Genomic DNA, 19,383 nt, shown 5'->3' with positions numbered 1-19,383 from the left:
CTGTCACACACAGGACAGGCTGACAAAAGAGACATATACACATACGGAAAGAAATAAAAGACTTAAAACAGACTCATAAATATTCCCAGACCCTCCCACAGCTAGAGTTATTGTCCTGGTCCGCTAACAGAACATAAAACACACTAACATACAGAGAACGGCGTGACAGGAAAAGAACACACACACAAGTAAGATATAAGACAGTAAATAAATCAATAAAAAAAATCTCCACCCATTGCCTTCAACCATCTGTACCTCATGAAAAAGTCAGCATTCTGGTACACTAACCGAAAATAAACACAGCAACACATAGAAAACAGACTGACAAGATGACACAAACGCACACAAACACATACAAACATCCACTTATATATGTAAATCAATCAATAAACATTCCCAAGTGATCTGCTTAACTCTCTACCTCACCTGTGTTTCTCTCTTCGGTCCAATCAACATCAAAATAGCAACAACCCCACGCGGCCCCTTCAGGAGTAAGTAACACGAGCCGAGGGAAGATGGGGCAACATAGGAAGCCTCAGGGCAAGGTGGGGACGTCTTCTGCTCTGTTGACGACCTTGAGCGACGCCAGGTAAAACATACACCTACAGCTCGCTTACATAGAGGGCATTACACCTTCTCACGTAGGCAGCGATGAAGGGACAGGTGGAATTATTATACCTGTGCAGCTGCGACTTAAAGGTGCTTCCGGAATGAGGTGCTCAGGTAGGGTAAGGTGAGATGCCTGAAGGACGTGTGATGGTGAGGGGCGGATGTACCAGTGTGAATGTTGAGCCATGTGTGTTTATTGCTCTTGGGAATGACCGCAACGCTTCCTTATAGTTTCACACAAACACACACACACACACACACACACACACACACACACAGGAAAACAAAAGAAAAAAATGTAGTAGACATTTGAGGCCTTACCATACTGTCATAAACTACAATACTTAAACTATAAGGCTTAGATAAGATACACACACACACACACACACACACACACACACACATAAACCCTCCCCTCTCCCTAAAACACACACAAACATAACAATTCAAACACATTTCTATACACAAATTTCCTTTCTTTCCTGCGAAATGAATTTGGAAGTCTTTTTCCCCATAAAGCAAACAACAGATGCCGCGGGGACACATTCATTCAACGAGGCAATTGGCCCATAAAGAGATTATTAATTTTATTCATGAAAACTGCGAGCGTGGTGATGCGAACCGCTTAGTGGGGCGGTGGTTGCAAGTGACGGAGGGTGGGAGAGGACATAGGGCAGGGCAGAGTGGAGCGGTGCGGCAGGGGTAGGACAGGGCGTGGAGTGTGTGGTTATGGGCGTGAGCAGAAAGGGTGGAGTTAAGGTGGAGTGATAACAGACTGGTTTTAAAGGTGATGTGGAGTGTAGGATGACGTTGTGTGGACAGTGTGGCTTCATGGGTGTGCGAGTCAGGAATAAAAGACACGTGACCAAGGTGTACAGGCATGACGTTCCCGTTCACACACACACACACACACACACACACACACACACACACACACACACACACACACACACACACACACACACACACACACACACACACACACACACACACTAAATAAGATGCTACTTTTCGCAATCCCATTCATCCAAGAAAACAAGAATTACGGTGTGGGAATGGAAAAAAAAATACAGTACAGTAAAAAAAAAATATACTGCAGAATACATGGTAACAGGAACACACTCACACACACACACACACACACACACACACACACACACACACACACACACACACACACTCACTGAATAAAATACTACACAGATCAATACATAAATATAAGCATAAATAAATGAAAAAAAAACAAAAAAAAAAAACTAAAAATCTGAGCTATACCACAACTCAGCGAGATTGCTAAACTTTAGATGGTTCCTTTTCATTATCAGTAAAAAGAAACCGCTGAATTTTATGACAAAATGAAAACTATAAGAATAATCATCTACTGAGCATTACGGTGGTGGTGGTGGTGGTGGTGGTGGTGGAAGAGAAGAAAGTCCGCTCCTTCTACGCTTCCATCAAAGAGAAGAGCTGCGATACAACTCCCTGACTCCTGCATAAAACACACAAAGGTACAGAGGAAAAATGGAAAAAAAGAACAGAAGGTAAAAACATTTTTCTTCCTCCGAGCTTTCAACCCTTGTAGTATTTCTCTCTCTCTCTCTCTCTCTCTCTCTCTCTCTCTCTCTCTCTCTCTCTCTCTCTCTCTCTCTCTCTCTCTCTCTCTCCTTCACCCTACTTCACACATACACCAAAAACAGCGACAAAAATAAATAAAAAAAAAACAATAACATCACTAACAATAACACCACTAACAAAACTAATAACAAGAACAGGCAAAATCATCACAACATCAAAACGAAAATATCACGTGATAAAAAAAAATAAAAAAAGACCATGACAGCTTTTCTCACCCTCCCTCTCTTACCCCTCGCTTCCCTCCCTCTCCCAGCCTCCCTCCATAACTGGTCACTAGCTATAAACAAAGAGGTATTGACCATCGAGGGAGCACCTTACGAGCCTGCCAGAGAGATTACAAACTATTTATTAACCAATTTCCATCCCCACAAGCTTCTGTTATTTCCCACCAATCCCCTGAAAGCGCTGGAGTTCCTAGGGAGAGAGGGGAAGGGGGAAGAGGGAAGGATGGGTGAGGGGAGAATGACAGGAGATGAAGGGTGGATGAGAAGGAGGTTGGATGAAGGAGTGAAGATGATAGGGAGAGAGGAGATGGGTAGACTAAGGTAAGGGAGAGGAAAGGTAAGGGGAAAAGGAGAGGAAAGAAAGGGGAATAAGAAGGTAAAGTGGGGAAAAAGAGAACAGGCAGAGAGAGAGAGAGAGAGAGAGAGAGAGAGAGAGAGAGAGAGAGAGAGAGAGAGAGAGAGAGAGAGAGAGAGAGAGAGAGAGAGAGAGAGAGAGAGAGAGAGAGAGACAGACAGAGGAAATGGAGAATAAGATGATGGGCAATGAAGGTGAAAAAAGAATGAGGGGAAATTAAAGGAATGGAAGATAACAGAAGGGGAGATGTGGAGACAGGAGGGAGGGAAAGGTGAGAAGATGGTAGGAGGAAGACTATGGGGAAGAGTGGAGGAGGAGAAAAAGCGGTAAGAGGAAGACGAGGGCAGATGAGAGGATGGTGAGAGGTGGAGAAAGGGAATGGGTGGAGATGGGTGGTTAGGGGATGCCGCCACATAAGGGAAGATCAAGAGGAGAAAGGGGAGGAGAAACTAGAGAAAAATATGAGGTGATGATGAGGTTGGGTTAAGAAGCAGTTGGAGAAGGAGGAGGAGGAGGAGGAGGAGGAAGAGGAGGAGGAGGAGGAGGAGGAGAAAGAGGAGGAGGAACACAGAGTCGTAATGAGTAAAAAAAGAAATGGGTTACGAGAAAAAATAAATAAATAAAATAAAACAATGAGGTTGAGATGGAGATGAGGTCATGAGAGGAGTGGGATTAGAGTGAAAATATATGAACAGGAAGAAAAATAAACAAAATACATTTACAACTGCCAGTTAAAGAGGAATAGCAAATAACGATGGGTTTTAAATGAACAATTACGGAAAAGAAATACAAGCAGCAACGCAGGAGAGTGAAAAGATAAGATAAACAAAAGAAAAAAAGAGTGAAGACAGTATAATAAAATAAGGGAGTGAAAAATAAGAAAGAAATAAGACGAAGGAAACGAGGATCCCATACTATTTCCAGAAGAAAGTTGAAAAAGAAATGCCTGCAGGGAAAACTTGAAAATTAATGGAAAAGAAAACTGGCCGGAATTTTTTTTTTCGTTGTTTTTGAAAGTTGAAGCTACTGGAAGGAGCAGGAGGAGGAGGAGGAGGAGGAGGAGGAGGAGGAGGAGGAGGAGGAGGAGGAGGAGGAGGAGGAGGAGGAGGAGGAGGAGATGATGAAAATGTACTCTTTAGGAAACTTTTTGGGCGAGGGTGGAATGGAAGAAGGAAAGTAGCACCTCTGGACTGAAAAGTTACTGGAGATAACATATGAGGGAATAAGTGGATGGAGGCGGGTGGTGTTGGAGACTTATGGGAGAATGTATTAAGGTGGAAGTGTGAGAAGAGACAGAGAGTGACGCTACTCCTGCTGATGCTGTTCATGATGATGGTGATGAAGATACTAAAGAAAATAACTCTTAGAATCGAATGAAAGTGAAGATGCTGACAAGGTGGATCTAGATGAAGAGGAGGGAAATAAAAGGAAAAAGGAGACGAGAAAAAAAATAAGGAAATTACTATGAGAACGATAAAAAAAATAAAAAATACCCACAACAAAATGAAAAGTGCAACATCAAAACTCAATAGTTGTTTGTTATAATAAAACTGAACACTACCCGACACTGAAAGTTTCTCTACCCACTCCAGAACACAGTACGAACGTATTCAAGTCTGCTCGTATTTCATTTATTAACAAGCTCAATAGATCAAAATACACTCGTTAAAAAAAAAAAGTGGAAGAAGGCCTCAACTTTTTTTTAGTCGTAACCTATATCCACCTACACTACAGACCCATCATCCATTACCATCACCACTCATTCACTCACCCAGGCCAGTTTCCCCGTCACCCACCAATCATCACTTAAACCCTTAACTTCCGTAGCCTCTTCACTCACATACCCACATATTCATTTCTCCCTCATCAACTAAAGTCACTCACCCATTAAAACCAAAAAACTTCCCGGCAACAGCAACCACCTTTATTAATCCACCAATCCATCCCCACACAGCTAACCTTACTTCTCAAAACTATTAATTTTTCTCTTTACTTTTTTACCCCTCCTACCTCCAACACCCTCATACCCCACCCTTCCCCCGCCCATACTCCCAACCAAGCCCCGCATCGTGTGTTCCGGACGAAAGCATCGAAATTTAATATGCCTTGGCTCCTCGTCTCCTCGGCCAGCCAAATATTACAAGCGAGTCAAGATTTTCTGTGTCCAGGTCTCTCCTTTGATATGCGCCCGTGCTAATATTACTCCGGAGCCTTGTATTGCAGCAGGCCGGACCGGCAAGACGAGAGGGAGGGAGGGAGGGAGACCGGCAAGACGAGGGGGAGGGAGGGAGGGAGATGAGGAGGCAGAGATTAAACACCATAAGAGGGAATGAGGTAGTGGAGCACGGAAGGAGAATGAAAGGGGTTTAGAAAATAAGGAATTAAAAGGAGAGGGAGAAAAGAAAGAGGAGGGGGATGTAAGAGGCAAGATGATGATGGGAAGGGAGTAAGGATGGAGTACAGAAGAAAAGAAAATGAAAGGGGAAAAGAGTAAGGAGTGAAAGCGGGAGAAAAGTACACAAGTATGATAGAAGTGGAGCGTTGGGAAGCAAGGAAGGAGAGAATGGAAGGAATTTAGAAACTAAGGAAAGAGAAAAAATGAGGAAAATGGTAAAAAAAATGAGGAAGGAAAAGACGAGGGTCTAGAAAGGAAGAAAGTAGAGAAAGAGGGAAGGAAATAATGAAATTTGATTTAGAAAAGAGAGAAAGAAGGAAGAATATGGAGAAAATGCTAAAAACTGTAGGAGGGCAAGGGAAGGTAAAGGCAGGTAAAGAAAGGAGGAAGAAAGGAGGGATGATAAAGATGGAGGAAGGAACAGGAACAATGAGGAGACATCGAATTAGTCCCATTTATTATATATGCATGGGATAAAAAAAAACACTGTTTTGATTCTTGCTGGCTTTTTATACCAGGCCCTGTTGTGAACAAGTCTGAATCAGGTATCAACAAAACACGTCGTTAACTCGTGTACGTCAGACAAATATTTAATGAAACAACGATTTTTCTTACTCGCTTGTAGTATTAAATTAATTACAAAATGAACACCATTCTATTTTTTACAGAGGTGAATCGCAAGCACAAAAGAGGTTAAAAGAAAAAAAGTATATATATTTCTTCCTTTCTTTTTTTTTTTTTTTCAAGGCGAAAAAAATCATACCGGTGAAAACGCAAATAACCATAGCTGCAAGAATTCTTTTTAGGTAACACTTTGCCCTTAAGTATTACCAGTTAATGTTTCATTTAACATTTTTCTCCCTTGCACTCTTCAACGCATTAAAAAACTTAACTGCTGAAAGGGATTTTTCTTTCTAAAATGTAATTAAAGAATGTCGATACAGTCAATATATTCCCAATTTTTATGCATTTTTATCTTTATATTCCTCTGTGTGTGTGTGTGTGTGTGTGTGTGTGTGTGTGTGTGTGTGTGTGTGTGTGTGTGTGTGTGTGTGTGTGTGTGTGTGTGTGTGTGTGTGTGTGTGTGCGTGCGTGCGCGCGCGCGCGTGCGTGCGTGCGTGCGCGTGTTTAAAAAAAAACAAGACTTGAGACAGAGCGAGAGAGAGAGAGAGAGAGAGAGAGAGAGAGAGAGAGAGAGAGAGAGAGAGAGAGAGAGAGAGAGAGAGAGAGAGAGAGAGAGAGAGAGAGAGAGAGAGAGAGAGAGAGAGAGAGAGAGAGAGAGAGATGCAAATGGAAGAATAGATTGATCAATGACAAAAGAAATATAGGAACAATAATTTTACAAAAGGAAATCAAAATAATCAAAACAAAAAGCATGAAGACCACCAAGGAAAGGCAAGGACAGACACAGATAGAAACACCACCATCAAGCAACAAAAGCGAAGTGTTCAACCAATCTCCTTTTGCATCTCTCCCTCTCCTCTCACTTCAAACACAAGCAGATCTCTTTACGTAAACTACACACACACACACACACACTCACTCACTCCACTCACTCCCTCCCCCTCTCTCTCTCTCTCTCTCTCTCTCTCTCTCTCTCTCTCTCTCTCTCTCTCTCTCTCTCTCTCTCTCTCTCTCTCCCTGAGCCACACTTCACGTGAAAAGTTTGCGAGCTGTTGCCTGAACAAAGAAAAAGAGAGAAAGACAGGTAACTTCTGACATGCGTCCTAAGTTTGGTCCTGAGACGCGGGCCCTGAGCTTCTGAGTCACCCTCACAGATAAGCATCAAAGGCTTACACGAGCGTCTTCTCGTCTTCTCCTCGCTTGCTATTTCTACCTACGAAGTGAAAAGTGAAAGAAAGGAAAAAACTTTTAGAATCTATATCTATTGTCTCTCTCTTTCTCTCTCTCTCTCTCTCTCTCTCTCTCTCTCTCTCTCTCTCTCTCTCTCTCTCTCTCTCTCTCTCTTCCAATGCACGTCCAGTATCAGGGACAGGGTGGGGCGTAGAGGGGGCTGGTAGCCGGACCTTGCTTTGTGGTGACGTCCTGCGTTTCCTAATAAGTTCGGCGGGCCTCAGGTGAGTGCCCCCTCAATTAGCGGCGAGGAGTTGCCGCCGCGCACACTCACACAAAGAAGCACACTGGATTTAATGATAATGGATGGGAAGACGTACCTCCCCATAGAAAAGGAATAGGATACACTTGAGTTCACCACTTGAGGTCGCCAGACAGGGACGTGGGTGCCGCAGGGGGCGTGCCAGCGGGTGTGGTCGGGGCGTCGCAAGGTCCTGGTCGCGTTTCTTTGGTATATAAGGTGGCGAGGAGTCTCCAGCGGCAGACCAGATCTCAGACGCTGTGCCGACGACATGAATCCTCTGGTGAGTGTTATGGTCCTCAGCTGTTCGGTTTCCTTCGTAGTAGTTGGGACTGGGAGGCTGTGAAGTGGTGGGACTGTGCACTACTGTCATAGCAATATACGTGTGGCGAATATAAAATATATATAGAATATAGCGGACTTCTACAGGCAAATGTGATTTCGAGTGCAGGTACCAGTGTGTGTGTGTGTGTGTGTGTGTGTGTGTGTGTGTGTGTGTGTGTGTGAGAGAGAGAGAGAGAGAGAGAGAGAGAGAGAGAGAGAGAGAGAGAGAGAGAGAGAGAGAGAGAGAGAGAGAGAGAGAGAGAGAGAGAGAGAGAGAGAGAGAGAGAGAGAGAGAGAGAGAGAGAGAGAGAGAGAGAGAGAGAGAGAGAGAGAGAGAGAGACAGAGAGAGAGAGAGAGAGAGAGAGAGAGAGAGAGAGAGAGAGAGAGAGAGAGAGAGAGAGAGAGAGAGAGAGAGAGAGAGAGAGAGAGAGAGAGAGAGAGAAAGGGGGGTGTGTGCATGTATAGATGTATGCCATGTGCATTGTTTTCAATATTGGAGCAGGAGACTCACTGCTAACTGGCTGCAATAACCGATGTCACCAATCTGTGTGCAGGTGTTGGTGTCGCTGCTGGCTGCGGCCTGTGTCGCCGCCCCGATGAAAGACCACGCGACCCACGTGGTGCAGCACGCAGCGGCGGTGGTGCCTCTCGCGGCGCACCATGAGGTGACGGCACACGTCCCTGTGGGAGTGGAGCACCACACGGTGGGCAAGGCCGTGGCCGTGGCCCCCGCCGTGGTGCCCGCCGTGCCGGGCTACACCGTGGACGGGGAGGTGCGCCAGGTGACCCACGACCTGCCCAAGCCCGAGGAAGTCGAAGTAGACGTGGACTCTCTTCCCATCCTTGCCGCTCCCGCAACCTACGCTGCACCATACACCGTACCCCACGCCCATCTCCCTTACGCCTTGCCCCACCACCATGTACAAGTCGCTCCCACCCACGTAGCCCATGCGCCCATCACTTACTCCAACGTCAATCTCAATGTGCCCGCGCCCGTGCCCTCTGGAGACGCTCCCGCCCCAGAGGAACTGGTGCAGCGCATCCCCGTCAAGGCCCTGGGCCGCCCCGAGGTGACCTACACTCCCCAGGTGACTGAGGTCAGGCCGGAACTCAAAATCATCGAGAAGACCTACGACGTGAAAGTGCCCAAGCCCGTGTACCAGACCCAGCACGTCACCCCCGTGCACCACAAGTACGTGGCTGAGCCCTACGCCGTGCCCCAGCCTTACGCCGTGCCCCAGCCCTACGCTGTGCCCCACCCCTACCATGTGCACCACCATGTTGCCGCCGCACCTGCCGTGCATGCGGTGCACGCTGCGCCCGCTGTGTACGCCGCGCCTGCCGTGTCCATAGGGCATTATTGAAGCGATCATCGCCGTCCAGCACTGCGTCTCCTTCGGCAGGCGCGTCAGCACCACTGCCCCGCCAGTGGCTGAGTGACGCCGCCTGCCGCTGTACTCGTAGCCACACTTAGCACGCTTTCTTAGGCTCCATGGCCCAAGACAAAATGTAAAACAGAATTCTCACCTTTATTTGCTATTAAATGACGAATTTACGACGAACACAATGTGATTTAAATGACCTGTGATAAGTGCATCAGACGCCTTCCCTCCTCGACTTATTTAGTGCAAGTCAAGGTGTGCGTGAGGGCGTGACACCTGCCTGGCCAGACCACTTCCCCCACGCCTGCACCCACCACACACACACACACACACACACACACACACACACACACACACACACACACACACAATACCTTGGGGGATCCGGGATGAAACAAGCAAAAAGAACGAAGATGTCAGGGCGTGGCTCAGGGATGTCACTGGGGAGAACAAGACGGAACGGGGAAGAAGCGGGGGGAGAGGGGGGAGGAAGAGTTCTAGTCCAAACTGAGGCGTCTTCACTCCCCACGCTATCCCTTATTTGAGACACACACACACACACACACACACACACACACACACACACACACAGTCGATGAAATTAGTGTAAATGCAAGCAGACTTTCTGCTAATCGAGTCCTCAAGGTCAACGTCAGAATAAAAAGGAGGGAAGGGAACGAAGGAGGAAAAGAATGAAGGAAGGGGAAGGGACAGCGAGAGAAATAGGATGGGAGAGGGATGGGAGGGAAGGGGCGGGGCGACACAAGGTTGACCTCGAGCCACACCCAATTTAGAACCCTTCTCTCTCCCTCCCTCTCTCTCTCTCTCTCTCTGAAAACTGAGACTGTTCATTATTCACACTCTCAATATTGCCTTCCTTCATAACAGTACATATTAAAGCGAAGAGGAAATATTACACCGCGTACAAGGTGAGGACTAACACATACATTTTTAAACATTTCTCTTAAAGGGCAGCGGCTCACTCACAACACTTCAGGAATAAAAATACAACAGAGAGAGAGATTCCCAGTCAGTCCTCTTTGTTTCTTGCCTTATAATCTCCTTTTCAACCCTTATCACATCTTCTCTTAAGTACTAGCCACTCTACACCTTACCAGTTACCTTCAAACATTGTACGGGATAGAAACAGCGAAATTTGTTCTTCTTATCCCCTTCTTTCCTGTAGATGCTTATAATGATTCAATATACTGCTTTTACTGGTGTGGACTGTTGTATATCTTAGTGAAAGGAGATTAAGGTATGCAAGGCTAACAGTATTTTCTGAAACTGGCAGCGGAGAGTGCGACTAAGTATAATAATAATAATAATAATAATAATAATAATAATAATAATAATAATAATAATAATAATAATAATAATAATAATTTAATGAAACGAAGGTATTTTCTGTCACAGCTAATTGTTCTGTCAGATTTGTCCTCTTTTTCGGGTATGATCCTTGGCTACGCGAGAAACATAATTAAGACAACAATGTTATTCTAGTATATATTCAGCAAGAACACACACACACACACACACACACACACACACACACACACACACACACACACACACACACACACACACACATCATATGTTCCATTTATAATCAAAATTGCATCTAAGAGAGAGAGAGAGAGAGAGAGAGAGAGAGAGAGAGAGAGAGAGAGAGAGAGAGAGAGAGAGAGAGAGAGAGAGAGAGAGAGAGAGAGAGAGAGAGAGAGAGAGAGAGAGAGAGAGAGAGCGTCTGTACTTTCAACAATTCATATATTACAGAGAGAAAACAAATATAGATATGCTTTCCTTCAATTACATCAACTGAAAAATAGGAGTCACAAACTAACACGCTGTCACAAGTTTCCACGCAAATCACCGCCACTTCATTACACAAGCGGAATTCTAACTGCCAGTACGGAAGTCTGCATTCAACGTTCTGTATTTAGCTCTCACACACACACACACACACACACACACACACACACACACACACACACACATATTGGGAGATTCCCACAAAACAACAAATGTGACGAAAACTTCAAATCATAATCAATCTAAACCAAATAGCTCTTTTCTTCTTAACTTAAGCAACTAATTAACATAGGTAACATCAACACCTGACATTTAAAATCCATTCTGCATATATCATTTCCATTATCTCCCCCTCCTCCTCCTCCTACTCCTCCTCCTACTCCTCTTCTTCCTCCTCCTACGACCACGAACATCTCTCCAATTATCAGTCTCCCACACTGCTTACATCTCCTACACTCACTCCTTCCTCCCTCCCTTCCTTTCTCGCTTGCTCTGATTCACCCCTTTCCTTCTTTCTCTCCTCTGTGCTCCTCCTCCTACATTCACTCCTTACTTTCCTGCTTTGCATCTCCACTTCTAGTCCTCCCGCGTCTTTCTCGCTAGCTTTCACTCACTCCCTTCCTTCCTTCCTTCTTTCCTCCCCTGCTCGTGTCATCATGCATAACTCAGGAATCCTCAGCTGAAGAGTAAGGTATTTGAGTGCCACTTTTTGCTTCCTCAGGCACATAAATCAAGGGGAACTGGAGCTTTTTAACTTACGGCGACGAAGCGAGGGGAATAATGCGGACAGCTGAGTGGGGTAAACATCCGGATTGTGCGGAGCGAACGTTGCGAATGTATATGGTGATGAGGACTTAGGAGTTTGAAAAGGTGGAGCTAAGAAGATAGGTAGGATAGGAGGGAGGTAGAGGGTATAGATAGGGGGTGTTCAAAAGGTAAAGATGAAGCAGTAAATGGTGAAAGAGATGAATGAAGGAAGGAATGCACATAAATCGAGGAAGGGATGATGCTGATGGGAGAAAGGAAAAAACTGGAGTGGTAAGAATGGGAAAGATCAAGGGGAAATAGGAAAAAAAATAAATAAATGAAGGAAGGAAGGAGGAAATCGAGGGGACAAGGAGATGATGGAGAAGAAGAAAAAGAGAAACAAGAAAGGGGACGAAATGTAATAGGGAATAGAGGAAAAAGATAATTATGGTAGATGAAACGGGAAAAAGGAACAAAAACGATATGAGGAATGGCAAAGAAGAGACGACACAATGCAAAGAAATGTAGAAAAGAAGGGCAGAAGAAATGCAAGGGAAGAAGACGACAACGAAGGAAAAAAAAAACAAAAAAACAGAGGTGAAATCCAAGGAAAAGAAAGAGGGAAAGAATGGTAAGGAGATAAGGAAAGGAAAAAGTTGAAGGGAGGGAGAAGTTTTAGGAGAGAGAAGGATTTAGGGAGATGCAGTGAGACAAGAGTAAAAGGTGGAGATGAAAGGTCAAGGTTGGGGAGACGTGGGCTGCTGGTGCAAAAATAATAGTATAATAAAGAGAGACTGAGAAAACAGGATGATTAGGGAAAATAATTATGGAAACCGAGAGAGAGAGAGAGAGAGAGAGAGAGAGAGAGAGAGAGAGAGAGAGAGAGAGAGAGAGAGAGAGAGAGAGAGAGAGAGAGAGAGAGAGAGAGAGAGAGAGAGAGAGAAAATATACGAGTAAACTGATGAAAGAAAATAAATAAAAACAAATAATTATAGATAAATATGAAGGTACAGACATGACAAATATGCAAGATTAAGTAACAAAAGAAGAAAATAAAAAAATAGAATAAATAAATAAAAAAAAGGTACCAGAACTCTAAACAGGAGAGAAAGGAAATGTGAAACTGAAAAGGAACACAATAATAATAATAGTAATAAATAGTAATAATAATAATAATAATAATAATAATAATAATAATCCAGCCCTAATGATACAAAAAAAACAAACAAACAAAAATACAAACAAACAAACACATACCTCGATCCTCATAAGGGCGAGATCAAACCACATTTCGGAATCCACACCAAGACCCATATGAGCCACACCCACCCACACCCACACCCACCCAGCACCCAGCACCCAGCACAACACCCACACAAAACACCACCACCCTCGATATTACATCCCTAAATCCTCTTACACGTAACCCTTCTTGCTCCCCGCGTGGTGTAAATGCATGTTGAGAATCACCATTTATTACTTGCATCAAACTCATCCTCTCCTTGCAGGTAACCACGCCCACCTGACCCTATACTAAAAAGGCTTCTTCCAACCCTCTCCCTCAACCGGATCTGGACACACCTGGCTGGACTAGACGGGTTAGTTCGCCGTACCTGTTGCCTGCCTGACCAGCTCCACCTCCAGCTCATCAGGCAGGTAAGGGGATCATCCTCACCCTGCTCACCTGTATCTTCCTCCTTATGTCACTGTTACCGCCTCATCCTCTCGTTGCGTCCGCTTAGCGATAAGAGCAGAGGGTCCTGCTTTTATGAAACTAACTAGTGTAGGGTCTGAAGGTTCATGTTCTCTCTCTCTCTCTCTCTCTCTCTCTCTCTCTCTCTCTCTCTCTCTCTCTCTCTCTCTCTCTCTCTCTCTCTCTCTCTCTCTCCTTATATACGGTATAAAAACTTGATATACTAGAAACAAAACAGAGAACAGTTACAGAGAGAGAGAGAGAGAGAGAGAGAGAGAGAGAGAGAGAGAGAGAGAGAGAGAGAGAGAGAGAGAGAGAGAGAGAGAGAGAGAGAGAGAGAGAGAGAGAGAGAGAGAGAGAGAGAGAGAGAGAGAGAGACTGCAGTATATCTTTGAGGCCCGCGTGGCAATTTCCATAAATCTTGGAGCACTACACCGCATTGCACTATATTGCAACCGCCGGAGCTGGCCGCAGTTTAACATCGTATAAAATTGTCGTTCTTTAACCCTTTTTTCCATAACAGAGACAGATGGCGGCTGAGTCACGGGACGCGGCGCGAGGAGGAGGAGGAGGAGGAGGAGGAGGAGGAGGAGGAGGAGGAGGAGGAGGAGGAGGGTCTTTGAAGAATATATTACGGAATGAAAATACTTAAGACAAAATTAAATGTGAAAAAAAGGGAGGAAAACGATCAATTGTTAAGTTTATGTATGTATATTTATTGTTTTTCCTTAAGAATAGCAGAAGGAAGAAGTGATAGGAAAGATAGAAGAACATTTACGTGCCACTAAGAAGGAAGGGAAAGAAGCAATGATTTCAGATGATAATAAATTAAATACAATACGACTCTACGACGTTTCCAAATATTTCATCTTTTTCTTCTTTTCCATTATTATGCTTTTCATTCAAAGTTTTATATATATATATATATATATATATATATATATATATATATATATATATATATATATATATATATATATATATATATATATATATATATATATATATATATATATATATATATATATATATATATATATTTTTTTTTTTTTTTTTTCATTTTCTTTCTCTATACTTCCCTCCACTTTTCTTCTCATTATCCTTCCCCTTTCATTCCGACATTTTTCTGGTTCTCCTTTTTCTCTTTACTTTTTTTTCATTCTCCTTCTGGTTATCCTTCCCTTCTCTCTCTTCCATTTTCCCTCTCACTCTAACATTTTCCTCATTTTCTTTTTCTCCATACTTTCTTACATTCTTCTTCTCCTTATTCTTCCCATTTTCTTCCACTTCTTTCCTCGACAAAGTCTCCTCCACGCCTTTTATTTACATGCTCCCTTCCAATAACACACCTTTCATTCTTACCATTTCTTCATTTTCTCCTTCACACTTCCCTCCGCCTCTCCTCTGTAATCCTTCTCCTTCCTTCAACTTTTCTTAGCTCTTCTTTCGATTTCCGTTCATCCACTTTTCCTTCTCATTACTCCCTTTCCTATATATTTTCTTTCCAGACGCTTTTCCTCCAGCTTCCTCCTTTCCTTTCTTGTTCCTAGAGAGAGAGAGAGAGAGAGAGAGAGAGAGAGAGAGAGAGAGAGAGAGAGAGATTGTCAGAACACCTATGATGATTTACTAGTGTCACCATTACTATAAGAATGAGAGGCTGTTATGTGCTCTCTCTCTCTCTCTCTCTCTCTCTCTCTCTCTCTCTCTCTCTCTCTCTCTCTCTCTGATGAAGGGGAAGTACGCTATATAATTGCGGCATTTAGCGAGTACATACTTTCCATATTTAATTAATGTTGTTCCTATTAACATGCTGAGTTTTTATTTATTTATTTATTTATTTTTATTAACTTCCCCCCCTCTCTCTCTCTCTCTCTCTCTCTCTCTCTCTCTCTCTCTCTCTCTCTCTCTCTCTCTCTCTCTCTCTCAGCACCTTCCCTACACAAAATATCGTCTGCCTAGAAATACATAAAAAAAAAAAGCCTATAGATGTAAGAAGAAAATAATAGAGGCAGTGCAGAAAACCCAATACATCACCGTACGTGCCATCGATTTCCAGTAGTTGTACCTCTACGTGGGCGCGCCGGTGAAAGAAAACGGGGCGAGGAAATGTTATCACGCCAGTCACAACGAAAAACGGAAACATCCTTACCGTTAACGAAGGAACAGTGGGAGTGATAATGGTGATGACGACGACAGGGACAAGGACGACAAAAGCAACAACAACACTATCATCACCACCACCATCAACAACAATAACAGTATCAACAACAACAATAACAGCAACACCCAATAAACAACAACAACAAAAACAACAAGATTACCATGACTGAGGATTATAATCCTTAGTGAGAGAGAGAGAGAGAGAGAGAGAGAGAGAGAGAGAGAGAGAGAGAGAGAGAGAGAGAGAGAGAGAGAGAGAGAGAGGCACGCAAGGCCTTCCAGAGGGTGACACTCATGCGTCGAATGAGGGACCTACTCGACGCCAAGGGCCCCATGACGCTGTACAAGGCACAGGATGATCAGTGCCCAATCTCACTTCTCCCTGCTGGACAAGCTGCGGCGGCGGACCGAGCGCCTCATCTACGGTGCCGGCGGCCAGGGACAGCAGCCCCAAACGGAGCGACAGCAGCAGCGACAGCACCCATACACTCAGCAAGACGTCCCCATCCACTAGCTGGACAGCCTGGAGCACCACTGAAGGCGAGTGGGGGCTCTCACAGTACTGCACAAGGTCCAGGTACAGCAAACACCTCACCTCACGGCGCTTCGGGTCCTCTGGAGGAGTGAACGCACTACGAGAGCGGTAGTGTCTGACATCCTCCTCGAGGTGCCGAGATGCCCCTCAGTCAGGTGTCAGCGTGTCCCACGACACCGCGGTATTGTGGAATGCATTTACCTCAGCAGTGTACGTCACTAGGATGTCCTCCCAGCAGGTGGGGTGCGCCGCCCACGCCTGGGTTCGGACACACTCGCCTGATAGTGACAGTAAAGCGGGGTGGCGAAGGAAATGGAAATACCTGACAGTGACAGTGCCATGGAGTGCGGAAGTTGTAACAGTGTGTGAAATATTGTGCCTGGCAGTGACAGTGCTATGAAGTGTAATAATGTGCCTGACAGTAACAGCTCCATGAAGTGGTGGTGTAGTAGTGTGCCTGGCAGTGGCAGTGTAAGTCAGTGATCTAGGAGGTTCGAGTGTCTAATAGTGACAGTGCCGAACAGTGGCAAGGAAGGTGCGAGTGACAGATAGTGACAATGCAGTGACTCCCTCATTCACAAAGCCGTCCCGTGGAGCAGCTTTTAAATGAATGACATTGTACGAGTACAGTGATTGTTCTTAGCTTAAAACCACAGCTACCTTTTGAAAAGTTATGGAATCTTCTTTTCTATGTACATTATGATTAAATGAAAGAGAGCGAGAGCGAGCGAGAGAGAGAGAGAGAGAGAGAGAGAGAGAGAGAGAGAGAGAGAGAGAGAGAGAGAGAGAGAGAGAGAGAGAGAGAGAGAGAGAGAGAGAGAGAGAGAGAGAGAGAGAGAGATAATAAAACATAACTCAATGGCCAGCAGCTGTCTAACTGCATTTGCCTTCATTGGAAATAGGGAGGGAGAAGGAGAGAGAACAGAGGGAAGAATAAGGTGGAGGGAAGGAGATGGGGAGAGAAGGGAGGGAAGAACAAGACGAGTAGCAATGAGAGTGAAAGAGAGCGAGTGGTGCGGAGACAATGAAAAATAAAAGGGGGATGAGAATGAAGGAAGAGAGGAAGAGTGATGGTGAGAGTCTGAAGGAGAGGAGGTGAGACAGTGAAGGTGAAAGGGTGGATGAAGATAAGTTGATGAGGAAGCGTGGATGGGAGGTGAAGGGAGACGTGACAGCTTTGGTGGATAGAAGGAAGAAGAGAGGCGAGAAATGAAAGAGTGAGGAAGAGAGAGAGAGAGAGAGAGAGAGAGAGAGAGAGAGAGAGAGAGAGAGAGAGAGAGAGAGAGAGAGAGAGAGAGAGAGAGAGAGAGAGAGAGAGAGAGAGAGAGAGAGAGAGAGAGAGAGAAAGGAGAATGGATGATGTGAGTAAGGGGAAGATGACTGAGGTAGAGGTGAAGGTGGTGGGTATGAAAGGGTTGATGGGAGAATTGGTGGTGGTTGGGCGGGAGGATGGGTGGTGAGGTAGGTGGGTAGGTGGGTGGGTGGGTGGGTTGCTCTGCTCCAGGCGTGGCGAAGAGAGGGGATGAGCACGGAAAAAAAAAAAGCAGTTTCACCCAGCAACACTCCCTGGATGGTGTTTGTAGAAGGGTGGAGGTAAAGAAAAAAATACAAAAGAAAAATGAAAGGTGGGACTTAATGGGTGATGACATCCATGATAAAGAAAGACATACATGTTAGCAATAAATGGTTAATGGAGGGCCGGGCTGAACTGTGCCATAGGTGTGGGAGGGGAAGGGAGGAGCAGGGATGAGGCGTGGTTGACTGGCAGAGTGGCAGGGGATGGTGTGGGCACGTGAGGGAGATGGGCAAGGCAGGGCAGGCAAGGGCGTGTCCTGCCGGCGTGCGGGAGGAGGGCGTGGCTCAAGGTTACAGCCGGGTGGTACATAAGGGCGACACGCCACCCTCGCTCCTCACTCGCCCTCTGCCGTCGTCATGAAGTCCTTGGTGAGTCCCTGAGCTGCAGCGACACCCTCCTCTCGCCGCAGCCTCCACACTAACCTCAGCTCCGGTAACGTGTATTTCTGTAGTGTCCTCGTGTCGATCACTGAAGGACGTGTGTTTGTGTTCCCTCAGGTGCTGCTGTCCCTCATGGTGTCCTCCGTCTTCGGGGGCACCACTCTCCTCCAGTACCCTCTTGGCCCCAGTGCCATCGTTTACTCTAACCTCAACCTCAACGTGCCGGCCTCCGTGCCTGCCGGCGAGGCCACCGGGGACCTGGTGCAGAAACTCCCCGTCAAGGCCCTGGGCCGCCCCGTGGTGACCTACACTCCCCAGGTGACTGAAGTCCGTCCCGAGCTCAAGATCTACGAGAAGACCTACAACGTGCCCGTGCCCAAGCCCGTGTACCAGACCCAGCACGTCACCCCCGTGCACCACAAGTACGTGGCTGAGCCCTACGCCGTGCCCCAGCCTTACGCCGTGCCCCAGCCCTACGCTGTGCCCCACCCCTACCATGTGCAACACCATGTTGCCGCCGTGCCCGCCGTGCACGCCGTGGTGAGCGCTTAACCGTGACAGCAGCCGACGACGTCCCCAATACAGTTTTCTCCCATGACAATGTGGCATGTCCGTGACTCACACACCTGGCCATATCTTTGTAGTTTTACCTCAGAAACTGAATAAATCTTCGTTTTTTTTTGTTGTCGAGTTTTCATCCCTCCAGCACCGAGTTTATGTGAGTACTTGGACAGGAATCTGGGAGGCTACGTAAGGAATAAAGGATGCAGCTTGATTCGTGCCTCATGATTCACAGAGCGTGCACGAGTATGTTATTCCGAAAAGAAGACCTTCTAAAGGTAAATACTGTTTTCATATTCGTTATGGTGAAACTCTGAACTGAGCAAACCACTTGTATACGGAGGCTATGGGATACGTGGCTTATGAGGAAGCAATGGGTGGTGAGGAGGAGAATAGGAGACAAAGAAAGGGAGAGATATCACAGAGATGTTTATATAAATGAAGAATCTTACTGCATGTATTAATTTTGATGTTGTGTGACGAACCGTTCTCTCCAGAACAACATATCGAGTTATTACAACACACTTGATAATTAGAACCAGTGAACTTTACATGAGGATGTGAAAAGTTAAAAAAACATTATGAGGAAAATTTATTGAAGCGCAGGGACGTTTCAAGGCAATGCAGCCGTCACTTAGTGCTGCCAAAATTTATTTACTTGTACTAAAGCACAAGTGTCAGACAGATGGATTGCCTTGTGCTATTTTAGAGATAAAATCTTGCAAAATGCCATTTACATACAAACACACGTTGCTCTGGAGTACGCTACTAATGTGAAGCACAGTGCCTGAATAACATGACTCATTGTTTTCAAGACAAGAAATCGTGAAGTACTTTAAATGCCATTATGTATCCAACAGCCAGCCAGCCGTCCTCTCTCTTTTAACCCTCCCACGTTC

At 45.4% G+C, this 19,383-nt stretch overlaps 2 protein-coding genes across 2 annotated transcripts; both read left to right on the top strand.

Annotated features, from left to right (window-relative positions):
• The first annotated feature begins 7,446 nt into the window (after positions 1–7,446).
• LOC135105831 (uncharacterized) lies at positions 7,447–9,205 on the top strand. The gene is made up of 2 exons (XM_064014434.1): positions 7,447–7,596; positions 8,193–9,205. The coding sequence occupies exons 1-2, from the start codon at positions 7,585–7,587 to the stop codon at positions 9,000–9,002; spliced, it is 822 nt and encodes a 273-aa protein (XP_063870504.1). The 5' UTR covers positions 7,447–7,584; the 3' UTR covers positions 9,003–9,205.
• An 8,557-nt stretch (positions 9,206–17,762) lies between these two features.
• Positions 17,763–18,606, top strand: LOC135105830 (uncharacterized). The gene is made up of 2 exons (XM_064014433.1): positions 17,763–17,911; positions 18,041–18,606. The coding sequence occupies exons 1-2, from the start codon at positions 17,900–17,902 to the stop codon at positions 18,473–18,475; spliced, it is 447 nt and encodes a 148-aa protein (XP_063870503.1). The 5' UTR covers positions 17,763–17,899; the 3' UTR covers positions 18,476–18,606.
• The last annotated feature ends 777 nt before the right edge of the window (positions 18,607–19,383 follow it).

The sequence above is a fragment of the Scylla paramamosain genome, chromosome 12 (assembly GCF_035594125.1).
Source record: "Scylla paramamosain isolate STU-SP2022 chromosome 12, ASM3559412v1, whole genome shotgun sequence".
Lineage (NCBI taxonomy): Eukaryota > Metazoa > Arthropoda > Malacostraca > Decapoda > Portunidae > Scylla > Scylla paramamosain.
This window is presented reverse-complemented; position numbering and strand designations above follow the sequence as displayed.